This window comes from Phalacrocorax carbo, chromosome 17 (assembly GCF_963921805.1).
Source record: "Phalacrocorax carbo chromosome 17, bPhaCar2.1, whole genome shotgun sequence".
Lineage (NCBI taxonomy): Eukaryota > Metazoa > Chordata > Aves > Suliformes > Phalacrocoracidae > Phalacrocorax > Phalacrocorax carbo.
Window position 1 is genome coordinate 4820830 of NC_087529.1, and position 19428 is coordinate 4840257.

The 19428-nt window shown below is 47.7% G+C and overlaps 1 protein-coding gene across 1 annotated transcript; it reads right to left on the reverse strand.

Annotated features, from left to right (window-relative positions):
• Positions 1-3235: 3235 nt before the first annotated feature.
• On the reverse strand, positions 3236-12006 carry CHCT1 (CHD1 helical C-terminal domain containing 1). Its single transcript, XM_064468215.1, has 6 exons — positions 11929-12006; positions 11027-11155; positions 9851-10026; positions 9212-9311; positions 6109-6299; positions 3236-3326 (listed from the first exon to the last, which is right to left on the reverse strand). The coding sequence occupies exons 1-6, from the start codon at positions 12004-12006 to the stop codon at positions 3236-3238; spliced, it is 765 nt and encodes a 254-aa protein (XP_064324285.1).
• Positions 12007-19428: the final 7422 nt, after the last annotated feature.

Here is a 19428-nt window from a genome sequence, read left to right on the forward strand (position 1 = left end):
TCGGTCTGCAAGCGTGTCTGGTTTATCCAGCTAACTTCAGAACCAGACTAGCTATCGGTTGGGTAACTTCCGATACCACTACTGCCATCGTTACTGGAAGAAGCTGTATAAGGCTGACAACTAATTTTCCTTGAGCAAGGTGATTTGGTTTCCAGAGACCTCTGAGCATATAGCTTTGGGGGTGCTTTCATCGTAGCTGGCCCCGTCGCTTTGCGGTTGACACCCTCTATTGAGTTGTAAATGCGATACAGTCAGATGGGTACAGTCTAGTTTCTTCTGGTCTATGGAGCAGGTCTGCAAGCAGACTTCGGGTTGGGCGGTTGTTCTGGCATCCTGTAGTGGTGTCCAGATCCAGGGAAACCCTTTTTCTCCTGAGCTTCCACGTTTCACTGGAATTGGGGCAGTTTGAGAGCATTTCCAGGAGAAAACAAAGTTATTTCTCGTTCTTAACGGCACTTCTGGAGGCTTTTACCTTTGCTGCCCTCCACGTGCCAGGAGCTCTGTGTTCTCCTGGGCACTTGCTGTAATCCTTAATACTCGGACGCTCTTGTGAGTACAAAGATGTTAATACTGGCCTCTGTGGGCAAATCTCTACAGACGGGTGTGAGCTGCGGCGGTGGCTGGCTGAGCCTGTCGGCTACCTGTGAAGTGTGAACCACGGGAGGGTGGGAGCCCTCGATAGCTGTCAGATGTGGGTCCTTCCCTCTCTGTTGGTCTTTGTTTCCCTGAAGGAGCCACAGGAAGACAAATGCTGTTGTGAGAGCGAGCAGCCGCTGCACGAAAGCGTTTCGTGTGGCTGCCTGTGCACAGGAAGGGCTGGAAATCAACATTTCCAGGAGCTTTTATTTTTAAATTATCAGGTTTCAGAGTCATTTGTCTTCAGTTTGCCTGTATATGACCTATAAACCTCCAGTTGTGTGCTGGGCTCAGGCAGAGGTCTCCTCATTTCACAGGTCTGTGATTTCAATTTCCAAGGGAAAAATGCCTTCAAACCCTGGTCCAGCTGTGAGGAGGGCGAGCGCAGCGGCAGGGTGCTGCCTGAGGAGCCCAGGTTGGGTCTCTGTGCCAGGTTCATCTTTTCTAAAACAAGGGCAACTCCAGAGGAGGCGAGGCTGAAGGCGTCAGGGCTGTGGCAGTGCCCGCGGGGGTTGCGGAGCTGGATAGGTCATATCCGTGCAAATGTAAATGGGTGAAAGATGCAAGTCCCTGGGCGTTTGCGTGTGTTTCTGTAGCTTTCTCAATTCTTTCCCTTTTCCCCAGGGAAACGTTGATGTTTTGGGAGTGCTGAAGCCAAACTACCAAGCACAAACCAACAACAGGGGACTCGGTGATCTGTTCGCTTCGGCTGGCATGAAGGAAGAATTAACAAGAAAATCCCAAACTGTTCTTGCCCAGGTAAAGGTAACCTGGTGTTGAAAACAGAGGTATGAGGCTGTATTGCTGACTTCTGGGGAGGTAACAAATCGAGCTGGGTAAAAGCTGCCTCCCGGTAATGCCTTTCTTCCCCTGGTTAGTCTGAGCAAAGTCCAAAACCCTGACATCGGCAAGGATCGCGCTCTTCCTCACGCTGGCGAGACGTGACCACAGTTCCCCTAGAACCAGCTTGAGGCGAGCTGCTGGAGGGAGGCCGGTTTGTTTGCGGGTGGTTTGGGGTTTTTTTTAAGCATTAAGAGAAACGTTCCTTTGGATTTCCTGAAGCACAGGGAGCTCTTCCTGGCTGGCAGAAAGTCTAGTGCCCCTCTGACGGGTGGTTCCTGCCCTGGGGATGTCCGTCCCGGCGTGACCGGCTGCCATGAGCAGCACAAGTTCAGCTTATTCCTGACATCTTTTGTTTCCCACTGAACAAAGTTTTTGCTTCCTATGGCCCAAAGTGTGTGTTTTACTCTCCTGACCTTAACTATCAATAGTGGCCTCCGCTTGCATCTCTTCAGGCTTGTGGTTCGGCAGTAAATGGGGTTTAGCGTCTCTCTCTTTTCTTTCTTCAGTTCTATGTTACGCATCGACGCTTTATAAAATGCATGAAAATCTTACTTGCTTTAAAAGCCGAAGCCGAGGTTGTGCAACACTTCTGTGAATCCCCTGATGCTCCGTTTATATTGAAAAGAGCCAACAGCCCGAGTTAGGAAACGCACACTGAGCGCTACAAGCCGTGCAGTTGTGCAAGTCGGCTGTGGTAGCACCGCTGCTTGCCAGCTTCCAAAATTAAACAGCAGGAAAAAGCAATCCCTGTGACGTTGCATGAGTGGCACTGGTGCATCCTGTAGTTTATACCAAAGGTTTTCTCATCATGTATTTAGAGCAGGGACCTCTGAAGGTGAAATCTTTTCTCTTGGTCCGTGTCTTTGCGTCAGGAAACTGTGAGGTTATTTCTGGCAGAGCTCAGTTTTCCTAGAGAGCTTTCCTGTCACTTCTAAGTCACCTCAAACCCTATTGGAAAAAATGTAGAATAATCCAAGTCTTCAGGAGGCTTTAATCTTGCTCAGTTCTGTCTTAAGTGTGACATTTTGAGGGCATACAGTATTTTTCTGATGCAGCTACATGCGCTACTACCTTTGGTTTATAGAGTGTGTGCTATGGAGAAAGCTCAAAACCTTTAGCTGAAATAGTTTCTTATTCTATGAAAATTGCTTGTGTTCTGCTGCTGAACCAGGTCTGCGCCACAAGAGCATCTGCTCTTATGCGCAATGAAACCTAATGCACGAAGCCGATTCTGTTGCCCAGTGAAGGCAACGCACAACATCCTCCTTTGCAACCTCTTGGGAACAACCTTCTGTGTACAACTGGCAGCGGTGCCTCTGCGGGGGGGCACAGCCAGGGACTTCGCTCTCTTGCCGAGGTCTGTGGATGTGATCCAAGATGGCAATTTAAAAAGGAAGTCTGTTGTCTAGATTCTAATAATGGCCTGTGTTATTTGCTCTTCCAAAGGGATCTAGGAGGGGTGTTCCTTGCTTGGGTTCAGATCTGAAGACAATAACGAAGCCCCTACCCCAACTGTCTGATTTTTAGCCTAGAAGAAGGAAGGATCTTTGGGTTTTTACTGGTCAGACTAAAAGGTTTCCATGCCAAGCTATTGATGTTTTCTGACGTTTTCTTAAAACCTGGATTCCACTGTAAATCAAATCTAGCCATCCCTAAAGCACAAACCAGCCAGTTTTGTTACTATTTTCACTTCTCACTGTTTCTGCCCTGAAGCGTTAGCTCTCAGATGAGCAGCTTCCTGCAGCAGCAAACAGGACTACGGCGGTCTCCAGTCTGGATCAATGGGCGGCAGCTCCTGCATCTGCCGAGAACATTGATGTGTGTACGGGCTCACGGCTGTTATTTGCCTAAAACAGTTAGAAATAGCAAGTGTATGTGTAAAAGTTCTGAAACTTTTTTCCTTTACCAGGATATATTCCATACACCAGTCTCTCCCCTTCCTCCTTGGGTCTCTCCTCCCCGGTCGGTACGGCTGCTGACCACGTGGAGGGATTGCGCGCGCACGTGTGTGTATGTTTGAGTAGAAATGAGTGGGGGACAGACCCTGCCCTCGTCAGAAGCAGATTTCTGCCCTAGCTAGGAAAGGAGCAGCTGCCCATTTCCTTACAGACGCTGCTCTTCCATTATTGGTGTTTATACAAAAAGAATGCTGTAGTAAAGGTAGGTCTGGTATTTACACACCCTTGATCAAGTCTCGATGCTGGTGCACAGCCGTTAGGAAACTCCAGACCAATAATAAATAAGATCACATGGTTTAAAATAGCATAATTTTCATTTTCCTTGGGCGGAAGCTTGTTGCTATGATGCTGCAAGTATTTCAGTGTTTTGTGGCTTTGGGAAACCATGAAGACTCTCTTTATTCCCTGCTTTTTGTTCAGGTGGTGATGCTGTTGATTTCTGCCTTTCTGTTGACCTCTGAAGTTGTCCGTGAGAACCTTAAAAATAAAAAAAACTCACAAAGTAAATGGAAGGCGTAACTCCTCTGAGAAGCTGTATCTCCTACAGGAGCTGATACTGATAGGCCCACGCTGTCCCTGGGGGGCTTTACTGGGGGGGTTCGCAGATGGTTCAGTTCCCCAAATACGCTGGCACCAGGGGTATGTTAGGAACAGGGGCTGCTCGTGACGGCTCGTCACCCAGGCCCTCAAGCCACCAGCAATCCCCAACCCTTGCTATGTTCATTATGTTTCACTTGCACTAATTTTTAGTGTTTCACGCACTTTGTGTTTCTGGTGCATTTATCTACGTAAGAATTGGTTGGGTGATATTTTCCCCATCCTTAGAGGGGAGCAGACAAGCGGAGGAGGATTGCCTGGAGCCACACAGCCGGCAGGTTACTGTGGGACTCCTACTCAGCCTCCCAGATCACGCTGTCTAGCTAGCTCTTGTTTTTTGACTTTTAGTTTATCAATTTGGATTTTTTAGTGCTCCCTCAGAGCTGTTACATACCAGATTGGACTTTTTTTAGAGGTAAATAGAGAGGCTGGGGAGAAAAGACATGAAAAGCAAGATGGTTATGAGTGCATGAGAACTCCCACAGGACATGTGATTGCATTTTAGCAGCTTGAAAATAGGCTTACGTGGGACAAATTCGCCTTCCACAGGCACACTGTGGCACCTGTTTGTGGCAAAGCCGGTCTCATCAGTAATTGCTTCTAATGTCCCTTTTTCATTCCTCCTTTGGGGTTTGCGTATGCCGGAGCGCTGGTGGGAGTAAACAGGCTGCCAGTGAGTCTGGGTAGCAAACACACCTGCTACAGGTTGGTCTGCATTTTTGCTCCAGGAGACAAACGTGGTAGCTTTACTAGGGTGGGCCCAAAGGCAAACCACAAGTATGTTTTGAGCATCCAGATTGCTGTGTAAAGACATGCTAATTAATGCCAGCTGACGTGGGCCAGCAAAGGCATGTCTTCTTCCTTTCTACTGCCTTATCACAGACTGGCGGAGGTTGGAAGGGACCTCTGGAGCTCATCCCGTCCCACCCCCTGCGTGAGCAGGCACCCCCAGAGCAGGGGCACAGGGCCGCGTCCAGGCGGGGGGTGAATGTCTCCAGGGAAGGGACCCCACAGCCTCCCTGGGCAGCCTGTGCCCCTGCTCTGGCACCCGCACAGGGAAGGGGTTTGTCCTCATGTTCAGGGGGAACTTCCCATGTTCCAGCTTGTGCCCGTGGCCCCTTGGCCTGTCGTTGGGCACCACTGGAAAGAGTCCGGCCCCATCCTCCTGACACCCACCCTTCAGATACTTATAAGCACTGGTGAGATCCCCCCTCAGTCTTCTCTTGTCCAGGCTGAACAGACCCAGGTCTCTCAGCCTTCCCTCATAAGAGGAAAGTCTCCTGATTATCTTTGTAGCTTTCTGCTGGACTCCCCAGCAGTTCCCTGTCTTTCCTGAACTGGGAGGCCCAGAACTGGACGCAGCACTCCTAGTGAGGCTACCCTCACCGGGGCAGAGCAGAGGGGGAGGAGAACCTCCCTCGCCCTGCTGGCCACACTCCTTTCCATGCACCCCAGGGCACCGCTGGCCCCCTTGGCCCCAAGGGCCCGGTGCTGGCTCAGGGTCACCTCGCTGCCCCCCAGCACCCCCAGGGCCTCTCAGCAGAGCCGCTCTCCAGCAGGTCCCCCCCAGCCTGTGCTGGTGCGGGGGGCTGTTCCTCCCCAGGGGCAGGACCCTGCACTGGCTCTTGTTGAATTCCCTGAGGTTCCCCTGGGCCCAGCTCTCCAGCCTGTCCAGCTCTCGCTGGTTGCCAGCACAGCCTCTGGTGTATCAGCCGCTCCTCCCAGTTCTGTATCACCAGCAAACTTGCTGAGGGGATGCTCTGTCCTTTTGCCCAGGTCACTGATGAATACGTTGAACAGGACCAGACCCAGCCCAGACCCCAGGGGAACACCACTGGTTACAGACCTCCAACCAGACTCTGCAACTCTTATGCTGTAGTAGCTTCTCTTGCTCCTGTTTTTCCTACTCCATGTCTCTTCTGAGACAGCAGTTCAACCTGCCCAACTCCTCTAGCTCCACCACTGATCACGTCTTCACCTGCTGATCTTTTTGCAAAAATGCCAAGAGTAGATGGCTTGAGCAGGAAAATGCTTTTCCTGCTTGGTGACGATATGAAACTGCCTATGTGAGTACCTCTCATCCGTCGTTCTTGCTGCTGGGTGGTGACTTCTTTGGGTGTGTTGGTGGTGACTGTCTCTTTGACCTGGGTGTTCCTGCAGGTCTCTTGTATCTCTGCAGAGACCCCAGCTGATGTAAAGCTGCTTCAGTTTCTTTTCTTCGAGTCCTGGAACTGAATCTGGGTTTTCTGAAGGACAGCATAATTGCTTGAAAAAAAAAAAAAACAAAAAACCAAACAAAACCCCAAACAAAAACTCTTTAAAAGATATTTATATGAGCAAATAACACACATTGACTCATGCTTGGGCAATAACTCTTGCTTAACCAGGGTGCTGTTGGGTGGCAGCAGCAATGAACCGAGAAGTGACTGCACTGTCTGCACACATCCTTGCCCTGCGAAGTTTGTTCCTCGCAGCTGAGGTCCAAGGCTCCATCCCACCCAGCAGCAAGCCCTGCTGGCCTCCGCAAAGCCCCGTTTTCTGTGCGGTCTCCGTTTCCCTGTGCAGATGCCCAGCCGAGCTCGCCCAGCCCAGTCTATCCAAGCACCTGAAGTCTGTGTTTTAAAGCAAGAACCCATCTCGGCACACTAGTGCAAGGCCTGCCGTTTTTCAGGCGCTTCGGGGAGATGGCCGGTAGCTGACGGTGCCGTTCGGTGGCTGCGTTTGAACCAAGGCTCAGGTGTGTGTGCCGTGGGGCGGGGGTGCTGCTCAGCCCCACTGCCGCGCGTGGGGGGTGCTGCCGCTGGATGTCACTGTCGCTTTATGGCGCTCGGTGCGCCGGGAGGGTGGCGTTGGGTCCCTGCGCTGAACATCCGAAGGGTTGTGGGGTGGAACCAGGGAGCCGGCCAGAGAGCGGCCGCCCGAGCTGCGCATCCTTCTGGGCAATCCCAGAGAAAATAATTTTTGTGTGTCCAACGGTCATGCTGTTTGAATTTAATAAAAAAACCCAAAACAAACCTGAACTTCCAGAGCCTCTAATAGCCCAGAAAACTTACTTCTGTACTCAGGCTGAGACATGGGGCTGATTTCTACAGCTTTCAGCCGTGTACAGGAGCCGGCAGATTGCCAAAGGAAAATGATTTTCTGTTCTAGCTCTAAGTAGAGAAGTGGAGTTTGGTCTGGTACTTTCAGTATGTCTAAAAGCAGAGAACTGGGACCAGTGTTTAAATTCAAATGTGGTTGTGGGTTTTTTTCAGAACAATAATAATAAAAAGCCTAAAAGCCCAAATGTGAAGGAAGGGGACACAGACCCCTAATTTTAAGATGACTGGTGACCAAGGCTAGCGGGTGGCTGCTTGCTAGCCTCTCTCCTTTAAGAAAACACAAAATTATCAAATTACTATGCTGACAACCTCAATTGTTTACTAATTACATATTGATTCTTTACTTTTATGCTCACTCATGTAAATAATGAGGCGTTTCCAAATAATCTATTTCTGTTGCAGGGAGCGTGCCGGTCGCTCCCCCCCCGGATCGGCAGCCTGTTGTTTATGCTCTAGCGGGGAGCCGACTGCTGTTCCCTTCCCACAAAGGGCAAAGATGCTTATTTTTTTTTCTCCCACTTGTCTTGCATAACAAAAGGCATTTATCAGCAGTTACATAACGGCAGAATTTGTCGCTTCTTCTGTCGGCCTTTTTGGAGGCAGCCTCGCCCCCAGCGCTGCGCAGCCGTAGCCAGCAGGCTCTTGCTGGCTGCAGGCTGGTGCATGCTCCTCGGCACGCGCCGGTGCATCCTGATAGCGCACGACGCAGCGTGACTAATGCTTGTCACTCACTATTTGGTTTCTTCCTTCCCCCCCCATCCCCCCTTGGGAAGGAAGATGTGGAATTGTGTGGTTTGGTTGCGTGTTTTATGTAGGGGAGCAAGAGGACGGGAAGGTGTTTAGCGGGGTTACTTGCTTTTTAGTACTTGTTCTGAGGGAGCTACCCTCAGCCACGCGCCCTGCGGGAGCAGCAGGGCTTGTCCTAAGCTGAGGTCGTGTCCTGGGCTTGGCCGAGGCTCTGAGAAGGGCCGTGCTGGAAATGGAACTCAAGTCACCCTCCACAGTGCTCGTGAGTGCAAGGGAACAAGAATGCCCATTGCCGCCTGCCTGCCGGAGCTGCCAGTTGCTTTTTTTAATATCTCCCAATTAGTCTCGGGCGTCTCATGCTATAGCGACAGGAATTTGTTTGGGGTTTTTTATTTTACAATAGGTTTGATTTTTCTCCTTTTTGGCAAATCTTTTTAGAGCCTTAAAAATAAATAAATGGTTTTGCTTCTCCATAAACTAAAAGCAGAAACAACGTGGCCGGCTTCCCCCTTCCTCTCTAACTGGAGGAGACAGCTGTTTACCTGCGGCCTCAAACTTATTTATGGCTTTATCACTGCCAGCTATCAGATGACCACAGCTCCCTTTTTAATGCAAAGCAAGCAGTGCTCCAGTAACCCAACGAGGTCTTGCCAGCCACTGTTTTCTAATTTAATCCAAGCAATTTCCTAGTTGATTCATTTTTTTTTCCTTTTAATTGTAGACCTGTTTTTAATTTCTTTTTAATAAACTTCTTAAAGTATGTGTTTCTTGTGGACCTTTGAACTTCCTGGTGTAGTGAGCCTTTGCTCAGGAGATATGTTTATGGTTAGCTATGAGTGTACTTAAATGGGTTAACCCTTTTGGAGTCAATGTTCTTCGGACACTGTTCATCACAGTTTCCTTCTGTAGCTGACGGTGAGGCACAGCAGTGAGCTTTGGCAAGCATAGGCTTTACCTGAACTAGTTGCTTGATTCAACGTTTAACTTTTATATGGTCAGATAAAACTATGGATCAGATTTGGTCTGTAAAGCATGACTGGAAACGTGAGATCAGTTAAGAGCTCTGAAAATTGTAAACTGCAGGGCTGGGGACACGAGCTCAGCTTCCCAGAGCTAGCCCCGGAAAGCTACTGGCTGTCGCGTCGCTCAGCGCCTGCGCTATGGTAGGAACTGGCGAGATCTGCAGGACTCATGGCCTTTTGATAAACAGGCTTCTGGGTAGCAGGTTTTGACATTGATCAACCCATGTAAGCTGCACGGTATAGTTATCCCCTTAAAGTTAGCACAGCAGGAACACCTTGTGGGGGATTAACTTTCTTGTTTGCTTACCAGAAACTTATCCATTTGCTTGTTCTTGATGTATTTATACAGTTTCTGCAGCTGCTTTGCATCCACCTCTGAGAAGAGGGAGACAAACTGCCATAACATCCTTAGGAAAAGAAAGACACGTAGATTGTGCATGTGAGTACAAACTTCCTCCTGTTCCTCATTCTGCCCCCAGCTCTGGCATAGCAAGTGTAACCACTGACATACCCTTTGCGCAGCTTTTCTTTCTCTCCTTCCCCTCCCCCCCCTTTTTTTTCTCTTCCCAAAGCTTATGAAATTTTAAATAATTGCTGTTTCTTAAGCATAGGAAGGATTATCCGCTAAGTCACGTGGCCACATAGGAGCCCCTTTACTTGCAAAGGGATGTTGCTGATGGACAGCACATCAAAATTGGCCTTGCTCTGGGCAGAAGTAACACGTGGCCTCTGCTAGCAGTACCTGCAAACTCTGTGAGCACTCAGCAGTTAGAGCAAGCTATACAAGCCTTCTGAAGACAAGGCCCAATCTCATTTCCAGTGCCTGGAAATATAGGGCCAAATTAGGTGTTTAAATGCCCGCTGGGAGCAGCAGGGGCAGAAGCGAGTCTCGCTGGGAGCATCACCAGTGCGGTACCACTGCTGGTGGGTAAGAGGAGACCCTTACTTGTGCCAGTGCTTGACTTCCGAGACTCTGCAGTACTGCTGGAGAAACAGATCGATGCGGTCCCCAATTATGGTTAAGCTTTCCTTTCTGTACTTCAATTTTTTTGCTGTGGGGAGGTGCTGGGGCAAATGCAGTTTCCTAAGTGACTTCTTGAAGGGTCTGAAAAGTTCCTTGCACTGTAAAGAAAAAGTGTTGGCATAGGTGTTCAGCGCTCTAAATCCAGATCTCAGACATTCCTTTTTGCTAAATAAACTGATTAGTATCAAATAGCTGGCTGGGAAAGCACTGAAGGCACCTTGTGTTTTGGTGAGTGTCTCCCTGTGGGGGAGCTGAGAGGGGTCTCCAGCAGGACCTCAGTCAGGAACTCCCATCATTCTGCAGCAGTCGTTCCTGCATGTCCCAAGGTTGGTGACAGCCTGGGCGAAGCACGTCGAAGGTGACGTGGAGAGGGAATTGGGGGGGTTTCCAAGACTGGGAATTCCTTTTTAACATTGTAGGGTGAAAGAGAGAAACTTCAGGCTACAAAAGAGCTGTCGTTCTGCAGGGAGGGGGAACGGGAACTGCTTTACTGCTTTTCTCACGCTGTTTCTTCCTGTGGCCAAACCTGGGATGTGTTGCAAATGTTTGCATGTGACGCAGGAGCAAACGCTGTGTCTGGGTGCCTTCCATTCGTCCGTCTTTGTTTGTCTGTTACATGCACCGGGCCGTGACTGGAGCTGTGTGTGGTTATGCCACGAAGCAGCTGGAATGGGAAGGTTGTATCCCACGGTGGGGGAGGATGGTATGAGATGGAGCTTTGTGGCTGCAGGGCAAGTGATGCAGAGGAACCAAACCACCATAACCAGGGAGCACATGGTGTCACGTGAAAGCAGTACTTGTTTTGAAAAACTGAACAGTGTACGTGAAATGTGATTATTTTGTTGTTGTTTGGGGTTTTCTGTTGCGGTCATTTTTTGTTGTTTGTTTTGTTTTAAACCAAAAGTGTGATGTCCAGATATCTGGAAACTAATCATGCGGTAAAAACTTTCAGATACGGAAGAAAGCTACAGAACTAAGTGTCTTGTCCTGCGTTTTTGCTCCGTCTGCCAAACTCCCAGGTTTTCCTTGCTCCCTTTCTCTTAAGAACCTGAGATGCTGCTGACTCTTCCTATTGCTAAATTCTATTTAGTGTCTCACAATTTTAAAGGTGTCCTGGTCAAGGCCTTCTGCGCAGCAGATGAGCGGGGTCTTGCATGGTGGTGCACTCTCACTGCCCGTTACAAAGGCTGCCTCCGTCGCTGTGCCAGCCAGATCCTTCTCTGTGGTCTACAAATTGCCAAAGCCACAGGTTAGTTTTCCAGTTCATGCAAATCTTGCATCCTCTCTTTAAAAAATTGCCAAGGACAAACCCTGTCCTAAGGCTCAGAAGCTTTCTCTTCCTGCCAAATCATTTCAGATTGGGTTTTCAGAGATGCCTAATGAAGCCAGGTATTCAATTATAATTAAAAGTCCATAAGAATTAGGTGCCTACTTGAAGTCCCTTTTGGAAAGCCTACCTCTAATAAATTACAAGGTAAATAATGGCCTCTCATTTCTAATGGCATTAATCAAACACGGGCTGCCAGTCTCTTCTTAAGTGGAAATACATGGTTACAATGGGCTCTTTGTAATGCCACACTGCTCCATCCGCAGCTTTTATTGATGGCAAAGGTACCATGGCTGACCCACTGTGAAGCCAGACTGAAAATCAAACAAGATCCTCAGCCACTGTACTTGCATCTCCCTGGTCCGAGGAGGGGATAGATTTTCTCTTGCGAAGGGCAATGGCTGTTTTCCCTGTGTCAACATTTGTGTAGGTAACTCCTCCACTCATCTTTTGGAAAGCAACACTTGTATAACTGACTTAAACACAAGCTTATGTTGCCTTTTAAAACATGCTGAAGTGTGTAGGAAAAGAAGTCCTTTCCTCTCTGATGTGCTCTGCTCCCTTGGAAGATTACTCCTCTGCAAACTTGATCCCAAACCACACTTCAGAGGTAAAATTGAAGCTGGGCTCTGCTTTGCCCTCACTACATGCTGATCATCCTGCCTGTGCTCACCTGGCTGGCTGCGCCATCCCTGCTGCCATCCCTTGCCCTGGCTCCGTCCACTTCATCCTTAAATCTCACCTCCTCCATGGGACACAGACCCCCTCTCCCTTCCCTGGGGCCTCACTTGCACCAGGTAGGAAGGGAAGACTGCCACAGAGCTCTGTTTGGACCAAAATGTCCTGGGGTGACCAAGGTGATGGGGGTGCCTGGACGCCAGTTCTAGGTTCCGCCAACCATGGAGACTGCTGGGGTCCTCCAGCCCACCAACACTGCAGCCCTCTGGGGCAGAGCCACCCCTCTCCATCAGTTTTGCCATTGATTTATAGTCCTAAAGAAATAGCCAGAAAACCCTGGATTTTCCCCTTGCTGGTAGTGGTGATGTTCAGTGCTGTCAACAGCCCCTGTGGGCAACAGCAGAGAAATGTCCCTTGCTTTGTTTGCACCTGTGGGAGCTTGATGGAGCCTCTGGGGCTCTTGGTTGGTGCTGGATTTGCACCTGCAGCAAGTCCAGCACCTATAACAGTGCATCAATCCAGATTATTTTGGCTTCTGAAGGTGGTGCAAAGCGCAGCTCTTTCTGAGTCAGAGGCATGGCTCTGTGTGCTGCATTGGCTATCTGCGAGTGTGGGTGCAGCTCCCGGTGTGAGCAATCACAATTTTCCTCCGCAGCTTGTGCACCAGCAAGTTCAAGACAGGCCTTTCTCCAGCTCTCCCACTGCAGCTGCTGAGCCATGCTGCGGGGAAGCACCAGCCCCAAGGCAGAGGCCAGAGAGCCTGGCTCACGTGGGGCTGGCAGACAGTCCCATTTGATGGGGAACAGAGGTGCGACGAGGAAAAGGGACCTTGGGCTGCACCCTAGGTGTTTTTCAGGGAGATGGTTGGAACTGAGACCTCAATTGCTATCACAGTGCAATGGAAATTCAGGGTTACCTCCACCACAGATGGTGGTGAAAGCTAACAGCAGTGAGATCTCGCTCTCCTGGGTAACATCTCTTTTAGAGGTCTCCTTTTTAGAAAGAATAAATTGCACTTGCCAGATAGAAGTCTGTGAAGGCTTGGAGTTAAAGGGACTTTGTTTTGGAAATTTCCTTCAAGGCAAATGCTTTCACAAAGAAAAATGTGTCGGGCTCCCGTCATGCCCTGACCAGTCAGACAAGCGCAATTGTTTTGTCCCTCGGACAATTAGTGTAATCGCTGCAGCTGTGATTCAGCTGTGCTCCTGTGCCAGGTCGCTTCTGGCACCGGGAGTCATCTCGAGGGCTGTACAAAGGCCCCCTCTCTCTAGGTCACCCCGGGCATGGCTGTGCAGAAGGACCAGCACTGCTCTTGGCAGAAGTTCGGACACTTTTGGTCAAGCGCTTCTCTGTGCACCCGGCAATGCTGAGCACCCACCAAGCCAAATGCCCAGTGCAGGTAGCAGCCTTCGGAAAGTACCTATTGATGGGTCTTGAAACAGAGACGGGCTCTTATTTTCAGGCTGTTGTAGGGAAGTTTGGCCTTTACCCATGATTGAATTCAATAATGACAAAAATCTATTAAGACAAGTCCTCCCCTTAAGATGTCTGTGGCATTTTCCCTCCTGTGCCTGCTTTTTGCCCCTCCACACGTGGAATTTTGCTGTCGGCTCTCTGAGCAGGAGCCTTGCACAGGTTGGTGCTGAGCAGACACAAAGACAATTACCTTGTAACACTTTGCAGTTAGGTTTGCTTTGACCATCTGAGATATGTTACAGCTTGTTTAGCCTATACTAGGATTTTACAGTATGTTATATATTACTTAACAAAAGGTAAGCTATGCGGGGTTGAAGCAGCGGTGGTAGTACGGATAAGCGTACCTATGCTAGTGTCAGCCTGGTTTTTACAAGGACTGGGTTGGGGGTGATTTGGTTGAAGGGGTGTTGAAAATGCACCTGGTTTCTCAATGCCTGTTTCCAACTCCTGTATTGCTGTGCCCTATTGCAATCATGACATCTGTCCCCAGCGTGGCAGGCAGGTCCTCTCCATTTTCACCTCCAGAGGTTTAAACCAAGAAGTTGCCAGTTTATGCTCTCACCTCTCAAGTCAGGATATTGAAGGGTAGTGCATTCCTGGCTAACAGGAGCACAAGAGAGATGAAGCTGGTTCAGCACAAGCTTTCACACACATTGGCAGCTGGATTAAAAGCCGTTTAGGAGCTCTGGGGACATATGCCTGTTGTTAGCATAGGCATAATCCATATTTGCATGGCCATATCTGTGTCCTTGTGAGATTACAGCTTCCATGGAGCACGTGACTACAGCATGGAGTGCCTCTCTTGGCTTATTGTGTGTACACTTCACTCCTTCAGAGGATGGAGAAGGCCTTGAGTTCCCCTTGAAAACCCCAGCCTTTGTTCATCTACCTTTCAATGTACTTTGCACCCAGAGCTCAGCCAAAGCCATAAATGTACAAGCAGGAGGGACAGATGGGCTTCCCTGGCCTGCCTTCACCTGAGGATCTCACTGTATTTAGTTGTTGTCCATTAACCTGGTTTGCAGCGGAGCAGTGATCTCAGAAGCCTTCTGTGGTATGACTCGGTACAGTAGGAGAGCAGGAGACTGGTCACCTGAGGTGGCAAAATGTCTTTTTTCACTGTTGAACCATATAGTAAAGTTCAAAGCCGTGCTTTGACCACTGAAGCTATAAACCTTCCCCTTCTCTTGAACTTTTTTGGTAGCACTGAGTCAGATGTCAGTTCATTTTGTTCATCGTGTAAGATCTTGTGTCAGATCGTGTAAGGCTGCTCCTGCAAGATCAGGCATGAGACATGCATTTGAGTCCTCAGACGTCTGTCTGTATCCCTTCCCCTTGCCCCTCTGGAAGGCAACATTCTACTTTGAAGCCTGTCATGTTGGAAGATGGCGTAACCCAGACCACGTCTATGTAAAATCTGTCGGATTACGTTGCCTACTTAAGGGCAGGAGTCCTCTGAAACAATGTTCTAATTGGATGGGGAAAAGACAGGAGTACAAACAGATTATACACACACATTTCTCCCCATGAAGGAAAGGGAGCCTAAGGAAAACTCTTCCTTTTCCCCTGACAGCTCTTTTGTGAATAGTAATTTCTACTGTTCGAGTGTCATAGTCTTCCAGGAGCTGTGGAAGTGCAAACATTAACCAATTTCTCTAGTGCAGCAGCTCTTTCAGTGCAAGAGTAAGCACGCAGCTGGGAAGGAAGTGGTTGTGAAGATGCTCTGTTTATGCTGCTGTTCATTATTTGCCGTTTTAGGCAGATTTAGCATGAATACCATGTGTGAGGTGATGAGACAGGTTGCATATAATATACGCAGGCACCTGATGCAATATTTATTTACTGGTAGGTCACAGGGAAGGAGATCTGATAAACGCAGATAAATATACAGGTATTTTACATTATACGTAAAGCAACTGCTTGTACACATGGTTTAGTTAAACATAAAACCCAAACATTGTCGCCAGATGTATTGCAACGTAATACTAAATAGGAGCTGTAATGAGGAATGTTTTTCAGTAACCTGTTCCTACCAGGAGGGTGGTGAACGCTTCATTTGATAGTGTGATTAATGATACTCAGGGCAACTGCTCAGACTGTAGGGGCGGAGGCTTTGCTAATTGGATCCGGAAATTCCCTTCCTGGTGCTTAAGGATGATGAAAACTTTCACAGCCAACTGGAGACCTGTCTTCTCCCTGCAGTCAGATGCCAGTAAATACAGCTTAAGTTAATAAAACTTGTATCGGGGGAAGAGATCCAAAAGAGAGTTTGGACCCAGTTCTGTGGCATTATTAGAGGTGTCTTAACATACCGCAGGAGTCCCTTTTTGCAGTGTTGGGAGTTGCTCATGTAATCACTTGTTTGAACTAATGTGGTCAAGAACACAAACACAATTTGTGACCAGTGGTGTGTAGAAGCCACAGATACATCTGCATCAATTTTATCCACTCAATCTTTTCTGGCAAAACCCGATCAGATATGATCCAAGTATTCCCATACTGGCAGACACAGCTAGCCAAACTTTCCATGGTGCCCAAAGCTACTAGTGACTAACCTCACGTGCTGGACACCTCCTTGTCAACAGAAGCATCTTCAGGTGTTTCTACATTATTTTACACTTCAACAATTTTGTAGACGTTTGTTTTTAGCTTTTCAGTCAGCTGTTAGTGAGCTTATTAATGATGTTTGCTAATGTCATAACTATTTTTTAAGCTGTTTGAAGTCCTCAGGAACTGAAAGAGCATTATCAGCTTCCTCTGTACTTTGCAACTTACAGCCTGTGAGAAACAGGATAGTTAAAGGCTTTCCTTCTTATTGTGCTTCAGATGTTTTCAGGTTTTTATGTAAACTGAAATAGGCATTGTTAATGAGATGTTAATAAGCCCATCCCTTTTCTGCTACTTATAAAATCAAATCTATAACAGGTCTGGTACCTCTTTAATATTGAAAATAATTTAACTTCTTTTGTTAATCTTTTGGAACACGTAATATCACCTACTGCAGTTTGTATCTGCCTTGTTCCCCCTCCCTAACAAATTTACCCACCATCTTAGTAACTAACAGGAGAAGCCCGGAAATGATATGACTGGTATGCCTGTGCCAAAAGGTCAGCTCTGCCTGGGGAATGTGGCAGGGGTCTGCACAGGACTAGTGAGATGTGCAGAGAGGCACCGAATGGTTCTATGAATGCATAAGCCACAGTGCAGAGGTAGGGAGTAAAAAAAAGAAATGAGGGAGATGTGGGAAAGCTAAGCACTGCTTGGGAGGGAAGAGAGGGCTTGAAATCAACAGCAAGGGAGAAAGGTGGGCATGACCAGGTGGGAAACCCAGTTGCTCCAGGAGCCAGGGAAAGAGCTCTCCTAGTCTCAAAATGGAAGAAAATAATATGAAGCAGTGAGAGAGGGAGACAACGTGGCAGAGAAATGCCCATCAAGCCAAGAATGCCCTCAGGGAGGCTGTACAGAATTTGGTGATGCTTTTTTCAGTTAAGTAAAATGAACTCCTGGGGAAAAACCCTGCTGGTTCAGAAAGCGAAGTGCCACCCCCTTACACACAGCTCTATAGCAAGGAGATGAAGTGAGGAGCTTGTAGATCTCCTGTGTGTGCCCTGTGCCCTGTGTTCGCAGCTCTACCCTGGGCATGCTCTGAGCCCTCCTCAGCAAACAGCTCCTCTCCCATGAGATTCTTCCTGTTGTTGCAATTGAGAGGAATAAAACAATAAAATAATAAAAACTGGAGAGGAATAAAAAGGGATTTTCCTCTCTTTGCAATAGAGAAATAAAATGTCAGGCCACCAGAAGGGGTTCTCCTGTCCTGTTTTTTGTTCCTAGTCTTGAGGCTTTTCTCTGAACAACTCAATGGGGAAGAAAATTTTGCCATGCTGTATCTGCACGTACGAAGAGGATGGAAAATAACAACTGGTTGGAGCAACTGGGGCTCAGAGCCAGGAGAGAGTCTGCATCAGGTCTCTCCCCTCTCTGAGTCACAGCACCCTCCATTTCAAAGCCTCCCTTTATGGCAGAGGCTCTCACATTTTCTTTCCTGTATCTTATTTCCCTGCTCCTGTAGAAGATTTTGGTATCTGCCTCCAGTGATCTTGTTCTTTGCCCAGGAGTGTCAGACTAGCTACGATTCCCAGGGCATCAGTGCCACTGGGCTGGCTGCCTGCTGGCACGCAGCGTGATGAGGCTTCTGGGCACGTGATGCGTGCCAGGGTTGCACAGGGTAATGACGTTCTGTCTCCTGGTTGTACTCACGCCTCATCCCTCTGTTGACATTGATGCCCTTCTTGTGCACATCCCACCCTGCATTTCCTGTCTTTTCCTGCTGCCGTACCTGTGCCTCACATCACACTGCCCAGCGCCTGACCCCGTATGCAAGAAGGGTGGCCAGTGCTTGGAGTACTTTTGAATTTCTACATAACGCTTACTTTGGTTCATGGATTTTCCAGAGGAAGTCAGGTTTTGGGTGGTTTTCAGGTTTGGGTTTTTTTTTCTGGTTTTATTAAAAAAAGAAAAAAAGCAAGGAAATTCCCCTCCAGCCTACAGACTGTAGCTATCAAGAGAAGTTGCTTCATTTCTCTTAAAGCATTGAACACCCTGTTATGCTTAAAATAATAAAACCAAAAAAGGCCAGCCTTCTTTATGTGATGGGTTTCAGTGTCTTGTGTTGATAGTGCAGTGGGGCAGCTGTAGTGAAACACAGGCTCTGCTGAGATAGGCAGAAGGGAAAATAAAATTTAAAAAAAAGCAGTGAGTGCCATTTCATCTTTGCAATGTTCTGATTCCCTCCTACCAGCCTAAAAATGCTAAACATGATCCTTTGTCTGGCATATGGGGATTTTGAGAATTGTTGCTAATTACTGCAGTTGTGCTATCTAGCTTAAATGGCTTAAATAATATATTAAGTGCTTTTATGATCTTTCACAACATGCTGGAATGCAAAGAGGTGCATTTTATGCTGTTTATACTTTATGGCAGTCATAACTTCTATAACATTAATCTGCAGGAAAAAAATTGGTTTTGATGATTTATTGCTTGTATAATTTCCAGCCAGGGTTGATAAGATGCTGTTGCGCTAGGTGCTGTGCAGATGCAGGGCAGGCGTCCCTGTCTTAGGAAGGTGGAGCCTAATTGCAGGGAAAGAGGCCATGGGTGGGCACGGGGAATGGTGGGGCAGAATGACTCGGGATACCAGGCAAGGATCTCAGGACACGGCTGGTCAGAGCACTGCAGGGTTAGTGAAGGTCCAATAGCAAAGGCAAGAAGTGTGGGATCTGGAAGAGGGTCACAGGAATTCATGATCTGACTTATTTAGGGAACATTCCCATTGTTTTAATTAGAATTTAATATGAAGTTAAGAACAAGTTACTAAGCATGGTATCTAGAAGTGGGAGTATTCTAGGGTCTAGATTAGTGCATCATGTCTGCTCAAGAATCTTTTTTTTTTACTTCCCCTTTTTTCCTTTTTAGCAATAATTCTGTTAGTCATCTGATTCCACCCAAATTCCAGTGTCTCTTGTCTCAAAATCTAAATTTTCTATTATCTGCTATTGTACCTAGAGTTTAAACAAAATGTGAAAAGATCACGCTGTGAATGTCTTGTTGCTGGATCTAGTGTGATGAATAATTACGGAGCGGCTGAGCAATGCTAGCCAGAGGCATAAAGAACCTGGTAAGACACATGTTGGCAGAGGGGCATAAACCACAAAGGAAATTAGTGATAATGATGAAAAGATTGGCACATTCTGACCTATAATTTGGTTTAGTTTGATATAGCTCTCTGTAAAATCGCATGTACTGTTAGAATATGCTAGTAATTAGCAGTATTTCACCTGTTTTTAAATTAAAGCATTGTGCAGGCTCTGCAGATTAGAAAAAAACATTGGTTTTTTGTCTGGTTTTTCTTGCTAGTAGCTTGAAAACAGGGAGGTGAGAGACTTGTGTCAAATCTTGAAGTATAATTTTGTAATTAAAAGACTGAGGAGAAAGTGTGATCTGAAGACCTTCCGTTTCCTAG

What these genes read in the sequence shown, in the direction of transcription:
- CHCT1 (XM_064468215.1), bottom strand. Translation starts at nt 12,006, where the DNA reads ATGGAGGAGGTGAGATTTAAGGATGAAGTGGACGGAGCCAGGGCAAGG. An exon ending in GAAGTCAAGCACTGGCACAA is followed by an intron (nt 9,312 to 9,850) that starts GTAAGGGTCTCC and finishes TCTTTTCCTAAG; the next exon opens with GATGTTATGGCAGTTTGTCT. An exon ending in AGCAAATGGATAAGTTTCTG is followed by an intron (nt 6,300 to 9,211) that starts GTAAGCAAACAA and finishes TTTTTTTTCAAG; the next exon opens with CAATTATGCTGTCCTTCAGA.